Here is a 22,251-nt window from a genome sequence, read left to right as displayed (position 1 = left end):
AAAGCAGGCTAGTAGAATTCACTAGAGCAGTACAGAGACGCTGTCACAGAAACATTGAAAATGACACAACTCGCTTACCGCAATACGTCAGCACGTCAGCTTAATGATGGCTCAGTTCCATTAAGTGTCCAAATAAGCTTTTCCAGTAAGCATGAACAATACCATGGCCACCCCTGAGTGGAATGCAGTCATCATTAAGACACCTGTGCCTTTACTACTGTCACATGTCAAAATGTGTGCCATGAACAAGGTCTATGAAGATAGAAACTGTTAAATAACAACTACACAAATATAATGAAGACTGGAATAAGTGTTATTTTTTTCACAGGAAATCTGTGCTCAACATGTATATTTGACTAAATGCAGACATGTCAGATTTGCTCCAGGTTAAAGAAACTGATGGTCTGTGCAAATATTACACAACAATGCAACAGTACATGCAAAAAAGGCTCGTGGCTCATGATTGCAATGCAAGTTGTAAACAGTTGCATTGAACATACACAGTATATATACACAAAATACAGTACATAACAACCAGCAGCCTTGGTTTGAAAAAGATTACTTTCAATACGGTATTTGTAGCCCTCTGATTCAAGTCTAGACAGCAAATAGAAGTTTATGCTGCTGATGTGCTGCCTGCATGTTAAAGGAGATGCTGAGCAGTCTGAGCAAAGGCAGTAAAAGTGTCCTGTCAGCAGCATGTTACTCCCTTCTTAGCTCCTGACAGATGAGTCATAATTCACATGGCCACTGGTGCTCTTTGTCCAATAAATGTAGACACACATTTATTGGTATTAAAACGAATTGCTGATGTAATCTTTTTCCATGGGTGGACAGATTTAGAAGAATCCAATATCATTTTTAATTTACCTAATACAAAATGGCATCTAAAGAGGATATTCTTATACATACATATCAAAATGTATGAGTATCCAGCCATCATTTTTAAATATCTTACCTCTAAATATAGAAACCCTTGTGAAATCCATGCAGTCAAATTGTGAGCTGTAGCCACCAGCCATTTCCTAAGAAGAGCTTCAGGTGTCCATGTTTGTGTTTTTGTACCATTCAGTGAATATCAGCATGATGAGAAAGTTCATCTATTTTACGTGTGGACACAGCGCATTTTCTAGCCTCAGTATGTGGTCTGAGACCACAGTGGAGATAAATATCAATAAGGTTGAACTATACTAAACAAACATGTATAAGCAACACTTTCAAAAATGTATATGCAACACTTTTCGGTGTAAGCAAGCACTTCTCTTTTCCAAAATAATCAATCCTCAATCCTTGGCACACCAAGATGAACAACTCTGGTGGACATTTCTGCAGTCAGCATCACAATGGCACACTCCCTCAAAACTTTTGGCCTCTCTCTTATTGTGTTGTGTGATCAAACTGCACATTTTAGTGTGACCTTTTACCATCCCAAGGCACACCTGTGTTGAAATGATAATGTTAAATCAGCATCTTGATATGCAACGGGATGGATTATCATGGAAAAGAAGAAGTGGTCACTAACACAAATTTTGACTAATAGAAAAATTGGAGGGAAACATATCTATTAAAGGCATAAAGGCATAAAGAAAGCCTAAGATCTTTAACTTAACCCTGTAAAAATGGGAGCAAAAACAAAAGGGTTGTGTTTAAAAAACAGCAGAAATGTCTGAACAGTTAAATATTCTGCCATCCAGTAGCTCTCCCTTTAATATCTCTGGGGATATTAGGGACAATGTGGGCAATGTTGAAAATCACTCAGCAGGACTGGGCGTTGGCACGGTTGAATTTTTTGCATCAATGTGATGCAGTACCTTGACTTTTCAGGTATTATTTCAATGGAGTAGCCAAAGTCTGACATAAGCATCTGGTTATGTTATCCATCAATGATTTCTTAATTGAATTTCCCGGGTATACACTATATCACAATTTCAAATGACTCTTCTGTGATAAAAGATTGGATCTATACTGCACATCCCTAATTACCAGCCTTTATTTTATGTCAACAGAAGTGCTAATGCTAGTGAACTTCAAATTAAGGACCACATTTCCCATGATCCTCTGCCAGTCCCTGCACTGATGGACTTGTACTGTAATGATACCACTATCTGACATGTATGTAGTAAGTGTCAGTAAAGTATCAAAGAAGACTAACATCTCAGATACATACTATGTAGCTTATTTTTATACTGCAGCATGAGAAATTCTGAGTGTTCATTTCTGCTTAGTTTGTTGACTTGTTTCGTTGTTTTTGAAGTGAATCTGTTCTGGGTTTGACAAACAGTTGAGTTCAGTCCACGAGTTCCTGTTTTATTTGGATGAGGGTCGGGGGATGTTGGCTGCCTCGGCCTTCCCTCCGTAGAATGTATTCACTAAATTGCGAAGAGTCCACTCCACCGCCACATGAACCTGTGATCCAGAATCCTCTCTGCTGTAACCGCTCCAACACCTGCAGTCACACACAAACCAAACAACAGCAATACAAGATTGAGGTTTGACATGGAAACATTTTCTCCTGTGGAGTGCTGAAGTTGAAAGCGCTGCTGGGAAAAAAAGCTTGAGCTCATTCAACATTTTATGGATCAATTTGAAGTCACTATTACCCCTTTTTCACCAAATTAGCTCTGGTTCTTGAACTAATTCCATTCTGGATTCTTGGAACCCTTATTCTATGTAGGGAACCAGCCTGCTTTTCCACCAGCTTTTAGCAGAACCATTGTAATTAAGAATGTGTCCTCAAATAAGGGTGTTGCACAATGCACAAAGGAAATAATAATTATAATAGATAATTACTGCCTTATTATTGTTGAAAAATGACTCAAACAGCAACCCTCTTTAAGGTTGGTGAGCCTTCAAGCCTCAATAACTACAGGCCAATTTCAAACCTGTCACCCCTCGCCAAGGTTCTGGAAAGCCTGGTTAGTTATAAATTGAAGGACTTACATAGTAATTTTATTTTATCATGTTATCAATCTGGTTTTAGAAAATCCCACAGTACAGTCACAGCAGCTACAAAAGTTGTAAATGATATTATTATGGCCCTAGATAAAAAACAATACTGTGCTTCTCTTTTTATTGATTTTTCTAAGGCCTTCGATACTGTGGACCATGATATTATGAGGCATAGGTTGGTTGTCGGATTCAGCTGTGGCCTGGTTCTCTAATTACCTTTCAGACAGGTCTCAATGTGTTAAAGTTGATGGTTTTTCCTCTGATATCTCGGCTGTCCACAAGGGGCTGCCACAAGGCTCCATCTTAGGTCCACTGTTATTTACTATCTATATAAATGATTTGGGTTAAAGTGTCCAAAATCCAAATTTCCATTTTTATGCCGATGACACTGTCATCTATTGTTGTGCAGAGACCTTACAAAAGGCCGTGGAGTACTTGAAAGCTGCTTTTAAGGAAATTGAAGCCCAGCTCCTGCAATTAAGACTTGTGCTTAATGCAGATAAAACAAAAATGATGATCTTTACTAAATCAAAAGAAAAAGCCAACTGTCTTACTGCTGTGCACACATACCAAGGTGTTCCTATTGAGATTGTTATTAATTTTAAATACCTGGGCTTCATTTTAGATGATAACTTGTCTTTTAAACCACACATTGAAAATTTGGTCAAGAAACTAAAGGTAAGGCTAGGCTTCTATTTTCAAAATAAATCGTGTTTTTCTTTTATCTCCAAAAAGAAGCTTGTTGCTGCAACGTTTCTGCCGTTGCTAGACTATGGTGATGTATTGTATATGCCTGTTCCACTTCACTGCTCATGCTGGACACTACTTATCATGGTGTATTGAGATTTATTACTTGCTGTAAATCACACACCCATCACTGTACTCTGTATGCTAAGGTAGGTTGGCTGTCCTTGTCTGCTCGTAGGCTTCTCCACTGGTACATCTTTATCTTTAAAGCAATCATTGGACTACTACCTTCATACCTCTGTACATACCTCACTTTCACACACAATCCATCTTACAGCTTACGATCCCAGGACTGTCTATCTGCCTCAGTTCCCAGAGCTCGCACTGAGTTTGGGAAGAGGGCATTCATGTACTCTGCTCCCTCAGCCTGGAACGGACTTCAAAAAACTCTGAAGCTACAGAGCTTCATTTCAATTAATGATTTTAAAAACTTGAGTCACAGACTTTTTAATGGCTGAGATGGGAGTATGCAAATGCTTTGGTGCCTAATAGAGATTTATTATTGCATTGATTGTGTATATTGATCATTGTATATTGTTTTATGGTGTGTATTGTGCTGTACACTAATCTGACCTTCCTTCCTCGGAGTCCCTATAACCCCAATCCAAGTAAACATATTTTGCCTCTAACCTGACCTTAACTGTCTCACATTCCCAGGGGTTAATGCAAGAAAAAATTTTGTGCCTGAAATGTGGAGCACGGAAGATTTGTGTGCCTGAAATCTTTTCCGGAGCAGGGGGCTTGGTGTTGCGGTCACAAAATGAAGAAATAGAAATGTATGTGTTGCAACGTGTTTATTATCAAAAAGAACAAAAAGATTATAGCTTTAGTACTTTTCAGATTAAACTTTTATAGCATAATGAGTTTATAAATAAAGATTAAACTTTCAGTGGTCACCAGACTTTTTGACTTATAGCTCCTACATCTCTTTTTTGCCTTGGTGCTATTTATTTTTAGAAGCTAAATCATAGGCTGTTTGCAAAATTGTATCGCGCTTGATGTGAATTAAACAGGCAGTTACGTCGAAATTTTGCCTCTGGGCAAGCATGTCATCATTGAAATGGATCATATAATGTTGTGGTGGTGACTTTAAAACTTTGCAACTTTCATTTCTGTCTGGTTTCTGTTACCTTACCTTCAAAATTACCGCTGGCTTACCGGAGCCTCTCCCGCTCCGTCTGTGCTCTGTGTCTCAATGTGACATGATGTGAAAGCATGCACAGTGTTGATTGGCTATCACTTGTGCCGTGTAACCAATCAGAGGGGGCTGTAGGCGGGACATTGTTACAAAGCCCAGTGCAGTGGGGACTGCAGGCAGAGAGGGCGACGATTGTATTAGAGCCAAAGGAGGTTGGTAGGACAGGAGTTTTAAAATACATTTATTTGATCGTTTATCGATGAAAAAACGTCCGATGTCGATTATGGTAAACAGTAGGTTGTGTTAACTCGCACACTGTGCGCCTAAATCATTTTCCCGGCTCACACATATATATATTTTTAGGGGCAAATGCGAGTGAAATGCTCGTACTGCAGAGCACTTCTGCCCGTTCCGGACAGAAACATCACCATGCTGGAAATCCGGCGCTGTGCCGGAGAACCTTAACCCCTGCATTCCTATGCACCCATTGTCCCCCTGCCAGCACAGAAGATCTATTCAATCAGCACAGTTTAACTGTGTCACAGTAAAGTGACCTTTTGACCTTTTGGATATAAAATGCCATCACGTCATTATTTTATCCTATCAGACATTGTGTCAAGTTTAGTCATAATTAGGAAATGAATTCTTGAGTTATCTTTTGTGAGGTCACACTGACCTTGACCTTTGACCTTCGACCACAAAATTCTAATCAGTTTATTCTTCAGCCCAAGTGGATGCTTATGTCAAATTTAAAGAAATTCCTAAACCCAAAATCCAATGAGCATGTTTAAAAAAAACTGTGAAAAGGCAACTCATCCCAAATTATTACATTTCCAATTCAGGAAGGACAAAATGCTAACAATTCACTGATTTATTTGCCTCACATCACCATAGAAAACACTTCAAAACCTTCCTCAGAGCATTTAAAGCACACAGGCTCAACTCGGTAACCCACAGTGCTGGAGTAAACACACTGCTGGGAATAATGTGAGCCACATACATGAGTGAAATGTCAGTATTTTGTCTTGCCAGACCTGGAAATTTGGGATATGCTACCTTTTCACATTTTTATGCCTTCGCGCCAACGATAGCCATGGCTGGAGGCATTATGTTTTTGGGTTTTCTGTCTGTCTGTCTGTCTGTCTGTCCATCCGTCCGTCCCTTTATCATGAATGCAGTATGTCAAGAACACCTTGAGGGGATTACTTTAAATTTGGCTCTAACATCTACTTGAACTCTGCAATGAACTGATTAGATAGGCCTATTTCACAAAAAGTTCCCGTCACTACTTTCCTGAGGTTTTACTGTTTGAACTGCTACTATGAGAAAATGTGCCTGGACAGCGCATTTTCTCCCAGTCATTATAGTCATATCTTTGCCCAGAGTTGCAAGTGCAGATGTTGTTCGTCTTGTTGAAAAATTTCAGGGAGATGTAAAAACCTATGTGTTCGTGTGTTTGTACATGTCAAGTCTCAAATATAACTGCAGGGAAAGTGATGATTAGGGCCAGATGCGGAGGAGCCACATCAGCTTGAGGTAAATACATGTAATATTACATAGCTAAGATTAAATTGCTTTCCTGCTAATTGTCTGTGTCCATACCAACAGCATGTATAGTTTTATAATACCAACAGCACATGCTGGCATTATGTAGAATGATGTATGTGATGTAGCTTACTATATAACAGCAATTAAACGCCAAATCCCCTTTGCTAGCCGGGTGTGGATAAATACGTATGTCTTAATTAGTCATGGTTCTGGTGCAAAGCAGATTATCAGCATAGAAATTATTTGGACAAAAAACCATGGGGAACAAAGTATAATTCATTCAGATTTACCGGCACGATAGTGCTTAACAAGAGAGGGGAAGAAAAAGTGGCGACCCCATACCTTTTTCATAAAGTCCAAGTACGTGTTAAGTCTGCAAGGATCCGCTGTTAAAAAGAAATTAATCCAAGTTGTGTTGCCTGTTTTAAGAGGATAAAGAAAAGTGTTGTGTCCACAAATGGTAAATGGACCTGCATTTGTATAGGGCTTTTCTAGTCATCCGACCACTCAAAGCGCTTTTTACACTACGAGTCACATTCACCCAGTCACACACACATTCATACACTGGTGGCCGAGACTACCATACAAGGTGCCATACATGCTACTCAGTTTTTTTTTAAGTCACTCACACACCGATAGAACAGCCATCGGGAGCAATTTGGGGTTCAGTATCTTGCTCAAAGATACTTTGGCATGCAGACAGAAGGAGCCGGGGATCGAACTGCTGATCTTCTGATTGGTGGACAACCCGTTCTACCTCTGAGCCATGGCCACCCCGTGGATACTTTAGTCCTTAAAACTACCGTCAGCTCTTTTTTTCTCCATATCTCTCTCTCCATGCGCAGTCTGTTAATTAAATAATTGATTCATGATTCATGTTTTTAAAACGTCTACGTTTTATACAAGTAATATTCATTCTGGTTAAAATTTACAATTTAATAGTATTTCATCTTTGCTTAGCAAGAGTTTTGTGTAAAAGCAATTAAAAGCCCATCCCATACAAATACCTGTCCACAAATATACACAAGTGGTTCAATGATTGAAGCAAATAAAAGCCCTGGCTGTTAATTAATTTTACAGCACAATAAAAGGGATGCATTAGATTCATAAATTCGTTCATTAATGTGATGCTTCCACTAAACTCACCTTATCTCCCTAGGTCTTATATCTGTTCTGTTGTTATATTTGTTATTTATATTTGCATGTATAAATTTACCAGGTAAGCTACTTTTGCCGCTTCACTGGCGTAATGAATTGGCTGAGCACTGAAAGCTAACTGGCACTGGGTTAGAAATTGTCAGCAAGTATTAGGGTCTCCAGAATATTTTGCTGGTGGAGGAATGTTTGGTTCAGGGCCGGAAACAGGAGGGACTGGCTGGTCAGTTGAGGCTGGCTGTGGGCTAGGAGCTTGAGGTGGGGTGGCTGGAGCTGAAGCTAAACGTTCATTGAGTGTAGCAATTGCTGAACTGACCTCCTGCAGCTGCTCTGAGAGACGCTTTAGGGTCACCTCATGATGGCCTAAATGCTGGCCTTGCAGGGCAATAGCGTGTCTCAAAGCCTCATTCTCTGCAGAGTCCATTATTGGACAGATTGTACTGTAACAGGTTTTGAATGGTGGACTCCAAGGCAGAGAGAAGAGACGGAGCGCAGTGGAGATCCAGGTGAGGGCAGAGTGGATAGTTGGGCAGGTATGGCAGGAGTAACTGGGTTGCCGACTGGACAGAGGACTGGTGTTGGAGACCGGAGCTGGACATGAACTGAGGCAGAAGAGAGAAGTAGTTATTCCTCACAAAAAACATGCAGGACAAAAATGCACAATGAAATGGCTGGAGAGAGACTTACAGCATGAACTGAGTCTACAGTCTGGCGAGGTCTGGCTGTTTGAGGCAGGTTCTTATAGTGAGCAGATGATGAGTGATGAATGACAGCTGAGTAGGCTGGAGGCCCAGCTCCTGCACACCAGACACCATTCCAACTTTGTACTGCAACTGCTGCACAGCATTTCTATCTGGATTTATAAAGTTAATCTTATCTTATCATAGCATGTGCATCTTTATTGTGCAATAAACAACTTTACGTACAGTTGTGAAATATATGACAACTTTGACTTTCTTCAGATCACCTTTGAAACTACGAATACACCCCCTGAGATGACAGCATATACATGCTCTTGTGTTTGCTGGAAAATGTTTGTGCAACTACTTGGTTGCATTACTTTACCAGACAGCCCATTTTAGCACTCTGGGAACCAAAAATGTTCCAGCTGCTCTTGCTTGCACAAGCAAACAGCAAGCTTGTCACAGGCCCTGCACCCAGGTAAAAAGAAAAAGAAAAAGAAAAAATAACTCAGTCTTTATTCCTTTTAATTTGATAACAGTCACCAACAAAAACTAATTTAAAAGGCCATGACATTTGGAAAACAGTTAACAATCTTGTGCAAAATGTGACATATTCTGTCAGGGCATAGCTCCAGAACCAGTGGATGAGCTTGTAGTATGAAAGCCTAAATCCTCTGGCAGTAACTGTGCAGTCTACGCTGTACAAAGCCTTATGGAGGTAATTTTAATAGCCAAATACTAATAAAAATACATCTTCACATAAGGTTACAAGAAATATACAGAGACACAAAGACATGATTATGTTGTTGTTGTTGTTGTTGACAGTGATGTATTTGCTGGAGTAGCATCCCACATTCCTCTTCGACCACAGCAAAGATTGTTGATGGAATGTCTGCTCTCACTATGGTGGAATCAAAATTTGGAGCTGTCCCAAAGGGTTCACTCTTATCATATCAGTGTCCAGCTGTGTTGCCCAAGGATGTACTTCACCATCCAAACTTTTCTAAATTTCCCTCACTACCTTTCTCACATTACACCCTCTTCCAACACACCATTTTGTTCCTGGTTGCTGGGCTGAACAAGTGCATATGCAGAGTTTAGAGGTGTCACCTGAAATGTCAGGGATAACTGAAGAGGGAACACAGGATCGATTCAACAGCCCACTCTGGGTTAGCATGCGTCACCCTAGGCTTACTGCAAGTAAGTTTTATGAGGTAGGTCATGTGAGGTCAGAGTCCAGTGCAGAAGCATTCACACACAAGAATTTTTAAGGGTGCCCCGCAGACCATGGCCATGTGTAGATGAGTGGAACTTGAGCAACAGGTTCTTTGGTGCTATGCAGAGACATTTTATGTTAATGTTTTTCCATGTGGTCTTGTCATCCGCCCCAATGCTCCACACCTTGGCAAAGTGGTGAACCCAAGTGAGGACCCTCCCTATGGCCTAGTTGAGGTCAAGTGCCCTGATGAAGAAGACATAGGAGAGGCATCACAATTCGAGTTTGTTCAGGGTCAATTTAAACTGAAGAAAAAGCACACCTACCACTGGCAAATCCAGGGTCAGCTCACAATCACTGGCTTAGCTTGGTGTGATCTGGTGACAGATACCAGGACTGACTTCACAGTGGAGAGCATGTGGAGAGATGATGAGCTCATGAAAGAAATCATGGCCAAGGTTGATGACTTCTACTTCGACTTACATTCATGTTTTGCTAGGCAGCAAAAAGTGACAACAAAAAGTGACATACTGACAGTGGAGGAAAAAAGATTAAGATTTGGTACAATTCATTTTAATTAAACTACAAATGCAAAAATTGAATACTCCACTACAAGTATAAGTCTCGAGTTCAAGAGTCTACTGAGGTGAAAGTACAGAAACATTATTTGGAGATAAAAGTACCCATTCCATATAAAATGGCAACTATGACTGGTATATTATGTTTTTACACAGGAAACAATGTGGCGGCCAGCTGGTAGCAAACAATCTTGTATGACCGCTGCACAGTAAGTTAAAATATGTTTCTGAAAACAACTGAGGCGAGAAATAGGCAATGCAGTGACAGAATCTTGGTTCATATTTGATCAGCACTGTGTAGTTTTACAGTTCAATCTAATTTTTTAACAGTATGGCGGCCAGCTGGTAACAATCTACATTAAAGAGTAACTTAAAATATGATTTTGATGATATCTGAAAAGAGTAACAGAATTTGGTTCATATTTGACCAGCACTGCCTAGTTTTACTGATCGATCTCAGTTCTGTCTAGGTTTGAGAGAGCAAGAGAGAGAGGCTCTATCTCACTCTATCTGTATCTATACTCTTTGTATCCGTGGTGGTGGGCATATGAAAATGCAAAGGTACAATCAGTAGTTCAAGCAAAAGCCCCAGAGCCAGCAAAAATTTAGAGCTAAGAGATAAGCAGGGAGATCTGGGTGCTGGTAAGATGGAGGGAAGTTTAGCACAGTTCATTTACACATGCTACCCACATTGTTATGATACAGAGCTGGTTAGAAATCAGCAAAGTATCCCTTTAAATATTCTTAAGCCTATCGTAAGTTTTTAAAGAAAAATCTCAACGTTATTTATAACTACAGCTGTTAAAATTTAAGAGTAAAAAGTACAATATTTGCCTTTGAAATGTGGTTGAGTACAAGTCTTAGGAAACATGCTGCGGAGAAACTGGATTAAGGTACAGGTACCCCCAAAACTGTACCTGAGTACAGTTTTAAAGTAAATGTATTTAATTAATTTCCACCACTGCAAACTAATGAATGAAGATCTACTGTTTTGATCTACTGAAGTATGAAATCTATTAAATAACTATGTGTTTGTTTTTCTATAAATGTAGTAGTGTAAGGGTAAATTAATTGCTGAATTTGGTTGTAAATTAAATCTATTGTGCACTGTGGTTCAATATAGGATTTTTGAAACTGTTACAGTTCTTTCTACATTATTAAGAAAAACATAATTATTTCAAATCAATGAAGACATATAGCATGGGTTAAAGGACCTCATGTGTTCAGATCCTGAGAGTGGATGTTACAAGCCATAAAGCCGATGGGTATGTTCAAGAAAACATGGTTTCACCTAGCGGTGCTTACTAAATATTAATGATATTTGTTCATGCTCTGTGATACTTATCTTGGCCCTGCTGCAGAAAGCTACCTGTGCAGCTGCCTTGTTAGCAGCTTTCCTCCTGCCAGGCTGCAAGAGAAAAGGCCTGGAGTTCATAGCTGTAAGAGAAGGTCAACTTCCAAAGACAATGGATGGGCACCCTGGCTAATGTAATTCTCAATCTGGCCTCCAGACAGAGACCAGGTTCCTGGAAAGACACAGAAAGCAGCATGCCACCGGGAAACTTAGTCCTCTGTATTTTTCTTAAACTGCTTTGTTAAAAGCAATATATTACTATACATGCTTTGAAATATCTGGAGGGAAAATGTTTCACTGCTGGTGATTTGGCAGACTAAGACGACTAAGACAAATCCCACCAACCAACATTTTGTGTGATGTACTGGCAGCCTAGCAGGTCATGGTCTGTGTCAGGCGGGATCTCTGGCTCCACAGTAGGTACCAGGCCATTCTGGAGGAGAACATTAAAATCAATTCAAAATTAATAACCGTCTGAGATCCTGATAACACGCCTCCACTTGGCAAATCCCAACCATACCTCTTATACTGGGTACAGTGCTTCGAGAGCCTATTGAGACCTGTAGAAAAATAAGTCACAGGATGTTTGTATGCTGTGGTGGTTGTGCTCATTCTGCATTATGTTGCTAAAATGTGCAGAGAATTGTAAAGATTTCTCGATAAAGAAGGCTTGCGCTTGCATGTTTTCAATTAGAATGTAAATATAATCCATTTTCACCTTGTGTCGTGGTCTCTCCATCTGTTCCATTGCGACCAGCTGTGCCTTTGTTCACCTGGAGCAAGAAAACCACAACACACCCAGTAACGTAAAGGGGTCAACACAAGGAGCACCTGAAGAAGTGTGCATTCAACTAGGCTCAGTTGCCACTCTCCTTGATGCCGACAACAATGTCCTTATCCATGACAATTTGTGAGAACAGCTTGATGCTGTCTGATTTGTGATAGAGTGTCTTACGTCAGAAGATGCCCCGACCCACGCAGTTGGAGACTGACGTGTCAGAGGGAAGGAGGTGGTTACTGACACAGCAATGGTTCTTCTTGTCCTCCACGTTGATTTTCTGGAGACACTTCCCAATGGTTCCTTGATAGAAGAAATCATTTCAATTTCATACTCTGCAGTCACCTCTGATTATAGACTATAAACTAGAGATGCATTGATGCACATGGTTCGCAGCTAAATAGATTGACAAAATAATCTGCTGATAGTAATGTTGTCCATATAACCCTGATTAGTAATAGGTCACTAAGAGTAGGTGAAGTGCTAAAGTACAAAAATACATTAAGATAATGCATTTTATCACAGTTGTATGAGGGTGAAATTAATAGAGGAAATATTTACCTGGCGAGAGATGGAGAGGATCCCATTTTTTTGAATGCCTGGAGCACTTTAAGTACGTGTTTCTGTTGAGGAAAATAAGAACAGTTGTTACCACTCAGTTACACAAAATGGAAAGACATAATTTTAAGAGGAGCTGTGTGTTACTGACTAATGATGAGAAGGGCTGTGTGTTACTGACTGATGAGGAGGGGAGGCTTTGGATGATAAGATGAGCTGTCTGTTCTGATTGATGAGGAGAGGAGACTTTTGATGATGGGAGGAGCTGCTTGTTCTGACTGATGAGAAGGGGAGCTGTCTGTTAATTGAGATGAGGTGTCAGAGGAAAGAAGGGTTTTGATGAGGTGTCACATTTTGGCATCACGAGAAGAGAGAACAAAAGCCAGGCAGCATGCTCACTCTACCCAGTATTTGACCTCACCTTCAAGATCTAAAGGACCCTGATAGTTCGCCATGCCCAAATGTAGGACTCTTTTATCCGTCTAATTGCTCGTTCAACAAGAATACAGAGTCTGGCTATGGCCTGGGTCCTGTCAGTTTCCTCTCTGCTGAACTGGCTTTTCTTTTTGAAGGGGGGTAGGTGGCCATAGGGGGGGTGTCACCCAGGGCGCCATTTAGGCTAGAACCGCCACTGGTGGAATGATCAATTTGGCCCGACCATCCACCAACAGCTTTTCAATGAGGAAGCCCTTGTCTGTCATGATCTCATTCCCTGGCTCCAGTAACTCCAAAATCCCTGACTGCCTTGTCAACTTCTTGTCAGAGATTGAGCCAGTGAATATCGTAAGTGAGTTGTTGACCCACCTGGCCACCATGTGAGTCGGTAGGGTCAGGTGGGTCAACGACTCATATTGTGACCTTAACGACTCTGAAACTAAGAGCTCACGTGACCCCTACGACTCTGCAAGGGTTCCCACCCACACAGGGTTTATTTATCCTGCAAATTCGTACCAGTCATTTAGAACTGAAGAAGCTTCTTGGATGAGAGGTGAAACGTCTTCAAGAAACGCAAGCAAGTCCAGTTGCCTACAATATAGCACTTAGGATTACCATGACCTGGATGACTGAGAATCTTCACTGACAAGCCAGTGAATAGTTTAGGTGCAACAGTGATGGCACGACAGGGTGCAACTCCAATTGATGCCTTGAATGTAGTGTAGCTCTTGTACATGGAGAATGTCTCGGAGTGAAGGGTAAGTGCCTCTGGGCTCTCGCATCTGAACTCTGTACAGTCAACAATCTGTACAGATTTGGGCTGTACTGCTGGAATTTAACAGGCATTGTTTTTCTCACCTGCTCCTGCGTCATCCAGATTTGAACTGATCCCAACACAAGGTGCAAGTAATTGGACCATGTGATCAAAACATGGCTCACTGTAGAAATGCTCACCCCAATTATCTCAGCCAAAACCCTATCTCTGAGGCCAGCAGCGACAGGCAGGCAAAACATGAAAAACTCATCAATAAGCTGAAGTTTACGTCTTGGGCTTGGTCTGATAACCTCTTTCTCCATAGTGGCAATTCCAATCCTGCTTGCTTTGGACCAGTACACAATCCTGGATGCAGAGGGCTCAACAGATCTCCAGAAAACAAAAAAGACATGTTTGGATGGGAACCGTGTGAAGTACCTGTAGTCTTCTTCAGACACACACCATCTATCCAGCAATGGTCCAGAGAGAGCGGCATGACACCTGTTCCTCCAGCTCCTTCATTTTTTTCAGTGCCTCATCCAGTGCACCTAATAAAAACAAACAGTAAAACAAACATTAATATTTTCTATTAATAATAATTAAAGACAGAGCTTCACTCTCCCTCCTCATTGACTCTCTGTTGACAAAAATAACCAGGCTAACATTAGGACTTGAGAGCTGCTACTACACTTTTATTCCATCTATTTTATGAATTAAATGCCATCATATACGATTATTATGTACTGGAGAGATAATGTTACGACAGTCACCTTACTAACGTATAAATGGACAAAACCATAGTCATAATGCTGTATGCTAATGTTCATAACCAAGCTAATGTTAAGACTGGAAAGCTTCTATTAAACTTTTCTTACATCTATTCAAGGAGTTAGATGCCCTGTCGTGTCATTATCAAAAACTCGAAACGTGCCGTTATGACAGACACCTTATTAGCACGTAACGTTAAACACTGACAAAACTACAGTCATTCCCATAACTTCTGGCACAAGACGCTTGCTTGGAGTCAAGCTAACGTTAAGACTGGGGAACTGTTAACATATGCTAGACATAGATTTTTATTCCACAACATTAGATTGTCAAGTGTGTAACGGTATCTTAGGTAATTATCTTTTTACAGATTAATAACTGAAACTGATATTGACTCATTGCGACTACGTGTGGCTACTGTATTTATCCAAGTCGTTAGCAACATGCTACACTCACCCGAAGGAGGACGACAGTTGTAGTCATGTTCCTGCACCATCACTGCAGCAGGAACATGATGTTTCCTCCACATTACAACCACTTCTTCCAGCCGTTTGAGTCTGGCGCTGTTTACATTCTCCCCAGTAAATCCACTGAAATCTTGACGGTACAGCCTGAGGTTTCGAACATTTCCTACCAGACTCTGGGTGGGCCAAGACTTCTTCCTCCTTAAAGTACAGGGCACACACAAGTGTTGCCTCTCTTCATGGTAAATCCCACTCCTTCATTTCTTCTTATTGACAAAATCCATCTCCATCTTAGATCCTCGTCTGTTGGAAAGCCGTGAAATGACAAATAGGCCTATCGTTGTTTTTTCTTCGAATTTGAGCAAAAAGGTATGCTACACGTCTGACTGCTTCTTGACTCCGCCATTGTTTCTACCCAAGTTAAGTTAACCGGATGCAGATTTTCCCTACATCAGTTTCCTGCTCGCGATCTGTGAAATAGACCTATTTTGTTTGTCAAAGGTCAAGATCACTGTGACCTTGCATATGTCTCACTTTTGAGAACTGGATAACTCCAGAGCACCTGGAGGGAGTTTCTGCAAATTTGACACTGATCAGAATTTAGTAGTCAAAGGTCAAAGGTCAACGTCACTGTAACCTTGCATACATCTCATTCTTGAGAACACAATATCTTAAGAACACCTTGAGGGCATTGCCTCAAATTTGGCATAAACGTCATGCATTCATCTCATTCTTGTGAGTGAGATATCGCCAGAGTACCTGGAGGGACTTTATTCGAACGCAAGAATTTTTACGCTAATTATGACAAAACTTCACACAAATGCCCAAGAGGATACAATGATTATTTTATATCCAAAACATTAAAGGTTAGCTTCACTGTGTCATCGTAATGTTCTGCATTTAACACCTTTCTGGCCATTATTCAATATCATAACTCAGGAACAGAAGGGGAGACATTTGGTCAGATACTAAATTGGTAACACTAATCTTGAAGCTGTGTTGATTGTATAGATCTTTTGTGCTGTCGGGGGGACAATGGGTGTGAAGCATCCAGACATGGATGTAAACTGTAAGAGAAACTTGACTGATGCATAGAGGCATACAACTATGGGGCGGTAATTGCAGTTTGGAATATGCTAATAGGTGTTGAAGGGTTTGAAATTCAAACTGTGTGTTTTGTACCTGGATAGAGTTGAGGTGGCAGTAGCTGTTGAGTGGGAAGCGAATGATGTGTGTTGAGTCCTCACTCCAGCTGGTGTTCAAGGAACTGGACATGATGTCTCTGACCTCGGGAAAAACCTCCTCGATCACAGCCTGTTGGGCGCTCACGCTGATCCTCTCACCAAGCTCTGGTGCCACATGAATCATGACACACTCACACTCCAGACACACACCCCCACATTCCTGCTCAGTCCTCCAGCGCTCCAGCTCAGCCTGCAGAGGAGCCAGCTGGAAGAAACTGGCCTCTTCATAAAGCAGGGAGAATTCCTGCAAACGCATACACACAGAAAACACACACAATATACATGAAGACAAGCTCAGAGACTTGCACACACAGACAAAAGAAACAAAGACAGAAAGCTTATGAATATACCAGGGCTGTAAACTTCTGTTCAGTTGGTCAATTAGTTGGTCAGTATGCTCAGTTGCCGGTGTCCACCAAAACCTTTGTTCAGCACCTGTATTTGTCGTTTGTGACGGTTGGTCTTTGTGGTATTTGTCCCAGCCCTTCTCCACTGTGAATGGATGGCTAGTGACAGTGACAAGCTCAGCGTTTTACCCAAAGTTAAACATTTTTCAACTCTCATTTTTAAACGTAAACATCAATAATGTTACGTGGTCTGCATACTTTCATCTACATAATATTCATCGTCTTTGCCTGTCAGTTACACCTAACAGAGCTGCTATCCTTGTTCACTCTTTGGTTACATCCCCTCTTGATTATTGCAATTCTGTCCTCTTTGGTCCCCCTCTCAAGTGTCTTCATAAACTGCAATTGGTCCAGAATTCAGCCGCCCATATTATTACTAGAACCTCCTCCATAGATCATATCACTCCTGTTCTCCAGCAACTTCACTGGCTTTCTGTTAATCTTGAAATCACATTAATTTCAAGATTCTGCTTCTCACCTTTAAGGCCCTTCATAATCAAGCCCCTTCCTACCTATCTGAACTCCTTCATATCTACACACCCTCCTGTACTCTGAGATCCTCTTCTGCAATTCAACTCATATAACCATCTGCCTGCTTGACTCTCATGGGCTCTTGAGCCTTCAGCTGTTCCGTTCTATTATCAGTCCTGTTTAGTTCTTGGTGGTGAGATGGACTTGTGCATGCAGCTCAGGTGGACGCTCCCAGTGATACAGTGCACAGTTTATTTTCATTTTATATTACCATGGACATCACATTTATTTTTCACTCAGGGCACTCCACTTGCCTGAACAGAGAATTTACTTGCCCTGGGAAAGTGTTAATGTCGAGTCCTGCAACAGGAAAAAAATGCTTTGATGGACACACAACACTACCAGGTAGAGCGCACTTAGTGCACTGTGGCGATTTAGCTAATCTAGAGATAACGTTCAAATCTTTCTCCCCCATCAACCAATTGGTTGAAGAGTAGGTAGAATTTAATTCGACCGAGTTTTTTTTGGGTTGAATACAGCCCTAGAAAATACACACAGATGCACAAAATGCACACATGCAAGCACAGACCCACGAACATACACAGATACATGGACAGATATACACTGAGCAATAAATAACATTGATAAACAGCAATCACACAGTCATGACTAACCCCTTTCAGTAAATGTGAGAGGTAAACATCTACCATATTTTACTTCAAATAATCATCAAAATTTGACCATTTGTCACTCAGAGATACATTTGCCACCCTTCTGCAGAACACACTTATTTGTTAAATTAATTTTACATACTCAGTACATTTACATGACATTTAAGAAAATGGACTTATTGTGTTAGTTTAACTATTTAAAACTTTTAAAATACATGTAAACATATTAGTCCAATTGCAATTGTACTAAATCAAATTTCTCAAATTCAAACTAACACACCCAGACAATGTGATTGAGAGTCGAATTACTCCTGCATGTATACAGGCAGTCAGACCCAAACTGACTTGGCACTCTGCATATACTCCACAGTTCCTGTCCCGGGTTTTGACCTGGAAATCAAATAGCATTAAGCGTTATTGCATAATAGAAGTAGAAGCTGGTAACAACAAAGTAAAATCTACAGTCAGACCTGTGCATTTTTGGATGGACCAGGAGACACAGTTCATGCTGTGTCAGCTGAAAGAGTTAAACATTTTAAAATACATGGATGGGAGGAAAACACAGAATGGCGATTGTTTGGTCTGTGACGTAATAGGTCAACCAGAAAAGGTCCAATACTAACAAGCTGAAAGGGGGCATATCGCCACTTATTGTAATGGAGTCTGATATACTTCCATCATTACATCGATTCCCCTCCCATGCTTGTATACTGGGACAAGGACAGTAGTCCAATTAAATGGCCCAGTCGAGCTGTATCTGTAGCTCCACTTAACTGTGCATGCAAACGTACTGAGTGATAATTTCAGGGGACAAAATACTAAATTAAGCCTAATGCAGACAACATGACTTGTCAACACGGGTCGTCTAGCTTTTGACTTTGCTGTGAGCTGTCTGGGACAATACAACAGTTTACCAACCTGTTTGATTTTAGTGCATCCTAAAACAGGATGTGCTTGTAGTTGCTGCACCTTGGTGATAGGTTTGAGACAGGATATGAGCTGTATCCAATGAAATTGCAACAGGGGACAGGGGGCAGAGAAGGAGTGAGGTGACCACACACACATCATTTGCTCTAGCCGCAGATCTGGTATAATGTTGTAATAAGTGCACATGAGATCACTTGTCACTTGTGCATCGACACAAATGATGTCAGCGTGTAAACAATGTTGAGATTTTGGAAGTCTTGTAGTTTTCAGTGGCTTTAAGGTAAAGTAAATAAGGTTATTGAGCGCACAAAGACCATACTTTGTGTAAAGGCAAAACAAAATGGTGCTGCCTGCACACATTATGTTTAGGCCTAAAACTAAATTTTCATTTTTCTACGAACACGCATATGCCATCAGACTGACTTTAGGTGATTTTCTGCATGGGGGTCACATAATTATGACAATGAATGAATGAATAATAAAGTTAGAGAACTAGAGTTTCTTTGGCTGTGGCTAACTTAGCTCAGAGAGAGTAGCCTACCAGCACTGAGGTCAATCCCAGAGTATGAGGCTTTTTTTTTCTCTCTGCACTAATATTTAGTCACAATTACTGTAAATAAAATTGATGTTGAATCAAGGCCCACTTGTTCAAAAAATTTATTCTGGATCAGAATGGTCCAAATTTTGAAATCATTCGAACATTGGATTGGATCTCCCTGATCCAGATACAGACTTTTCAAGATTGCCTAATCTGGACACCACTGCTCTAAATGGGACTACATATCACAATGTAGGCAGTCTGCCAACAGAACACTGCAATTAGCACTTATCAGCACAGGTACGTCAAAGACAACAAAACAAAGATCTTTTTTTTATCTTTTTCAGCTATTTGTGGGATTATTTTGTGGGGACATCCTTTTTTGCCTAATGCTTTGTCTTCTTTATCATGGTAAATGGTAAACAAATCAAGTGCAAGATATAAAGACACTTATATAAATATATATTTGACCACTTTAAAAGTTTTATTACATTTTGTTCCTGAAATCCACCCTGGAAGTATCATTCTGCTGGGATCAGGATAAGAGAGAGAGAGAGAGAGAGAGAGAGGTATATGAGGAGGCTGTGTTCAGTCTGACTCCCTCTTGCTCGTTGGCTCCGAGACCGTCTATGGCAAGCCGTTTGAGCATTTATTCCATATCCTTGATATCAGGTGTCAGTGTCGTTCACTAGTTCGATCATTGTCAGCACTAGTTGGACATCTGGTCACACTAGTTAGACATTTTGTCCAACTAGTTGAACAAAGAGTCTTACTAGTCACTCTTTTTCAGCAACTAGTGACACTTTTGTCAAACTAGTAACAACTTAAGCCTGACTAGTGAAGCCACAGAGCCATACTAGTGGCACCAAAATCCAAACTAGTCAGCTTTTTGACAGACTAGTGGCCCACTGGGCTGAACTAGTAATGCTTAAAGTCTTACTAGTGAACTAGTGAGCTGGAAAAGCTCTGACTTGTTAACTAGTAGCAGCTATTCACCTCACTAGTTTGCTAGTAACCTCAAGTTTTTTACACTAATTACACATGTAAGAGCCAAAATCATCACTAGTGTGACTAGTAAGGATTTACACCTTACTAGTTAAACTAGAAAAAGTCTCATTGACCTTACTAGTTAACTAGTGGGGCTTAAAATGTTTACTAGTTGAACTAGTGGAAGCTGAAATACTCACTAGCTACTCTAGTAACACCTTATTGAGCTCACTAGTTAACTAGTGAGATCTAAAATGTTTACTAGTTGAACTAGTGACACTGACATGCTCACTAGTCACACAAGTAACACATCTTTTGACCTCACTAGTTAACTAGCAAAGCTAGACTTATTTCTAGTTGAACTACTGGAAGCCAAAATGTCCACTAGTCACACTAGTAACACCAAATGCTAATTAGGGGGCGGAATAGGATTATAAATGGATTCATCTTATTGGTTCTCCAACAAGAATATCACCCAGGGTAACTTAACCCTTTAAAGCCTGGGGAACTTTTAAGTGTAATTGCCAGCTCCTTGGTAACTATAAATGCAGAGTAAAGCGAACTATCAGGGACAATGAAATAAAAACAGTGAAACTCCAGACGTATGTCTTTGTTTCCTATTGTGAATGAGTATAAAAATAAAAAAGCAACTCTGCATCTTTCCTTTCATGGTCACACAAGTATTTTATCAATAAAAATCCAAGGAACATTCAATCACAGTCTCATTAAAAAAAAAAAAAAATAAAAGCCCACTGGTAATTAAACATTCTTGATGAACTACTGCACTGCACACACACACACACACACACACACACACACACACACACACACACACACACACACACACACACACACACTGTCCTGCAGTGCTGGACATGAAACGAAACGAGGATTCCCACTAGTGTTACTAGTAACACTAGTTTACTAGTTGCAGTGGTGCTACTAGTAGAACTAGTGACACAAGTAGTATTACTGCAACTGGTAAACTAGTGTCACTAGTGCTACTAGTAGCACTGGTGACACTAGTTTACTAGTCCGGTCACTTTTCCGCTGTTCTGATCCTGGCTGTTTTGAGATAGCACGTAGACCTACCCTAATGCTGTCAATGTTCACAGTGCGACACCTGCTGGGCATTTTTTTTTTTTTAAATCTCCACTTTTGATATAACATTGAAGTTTCTCATAATTGAGAGCAGACTCCACAGTGCACGGTAACTGAAGAAAACTTTCTTTTTCAAAATAGTCATGGTGCGTTATATCAGCTGCATATTAATATTTCTTCTTTTTTGAATTTATTTATTTATTTAGGCTATTATTTATTTGTTTATTTTTAAATCAAACTGTTAAAGATCTGTTTGATTTTCATCTGTGCACTATATTTACAGCATGAACTCATTAAATTAATTGCATTTTATAATAACACAATAAAATAAATGTACACATCTCCTGCAACCACTGCTGCTCAAAGTCAATATCCAGAGCTGGCACTTTAAGGCTTTTCAGCACTCATTTGAATACTGACTAATAAAAGTCTTTACCCGCCTATTTAATTTGCATGCAGTTTACTAGTGGAACATGTTGACTTCTAAGTGGCACCTGCAACTCTACTGGCTGTGTGTTGCATTTAACATGTTAACTAGTGATGGTAGTGACAACATTTTAAACTTCATCTGTAAACTAGTGGGGTTCAAAAAGTTCCACTAGTTGACTAGTAAGATGCATAATGTCTACTAGTTATGCTAGTGGGTGTCTTTTTCTTAACTTGTCAACTAGTGAAGTTCAAGAACTGCCACTAGTCGACTAGTAAGACCCAAATTGGCCACTAGTAACACTAGTTGGTGTCTTTTTGACTTCACTAGTCAACTAGTTACACATGTCCTCT

At 40.3% G+C, this 22,251-nt stretch overlaps 1 protein-coding gene across 1 annotated transcript in view; it reads right to left on the bottom strand.

Moving 5' to 3' along the window:
* Positions 1-333: 333 nt before the first annotated feature.
* The window catches only part of LOC126396246 (uncharacterized), an 81,534-nt gene continuing 59,616 nt past the window's right edge, over positions 334-22,251 (bottom strand). The window contains exons 4-5 of the mRNA XM_050054181.1: positions 16,308-16,613; positions 334-2,446 (exon numbers count right to left, since the gene is read on the bottom strand). Of these exons, the coding sequence (XP_049910138.1) occupies positions 2,288-2,446; positions 16,308-16,613 (465 nt within the window). The 3' untranslated portion in view covers positions 334-2,287. The remainder of the gene's footprint in view (positions 2,447-16,307; positions 16,614-22,251) is intronic.

Source organism: Epinephelus moara, chromosome 10, assembly GCF_006386435.1.
Source record: "Epinephelus moara isolate mb chromosome 10, YSFRI_EMoa_1.0, whole genome shotgun sequence".
NCBI classification, from domain to species: Eukaryota; Metazoa; Chordata; class Actinopteri; order Perciformes; family Serranidae; genus Epinephelus; species Epinephelus moara.
The sequence above is the reverse complement of the archived record's forward strand: the minus strand, read 5'-3'. Positions and strand labels throughout refer to the sequence as shown.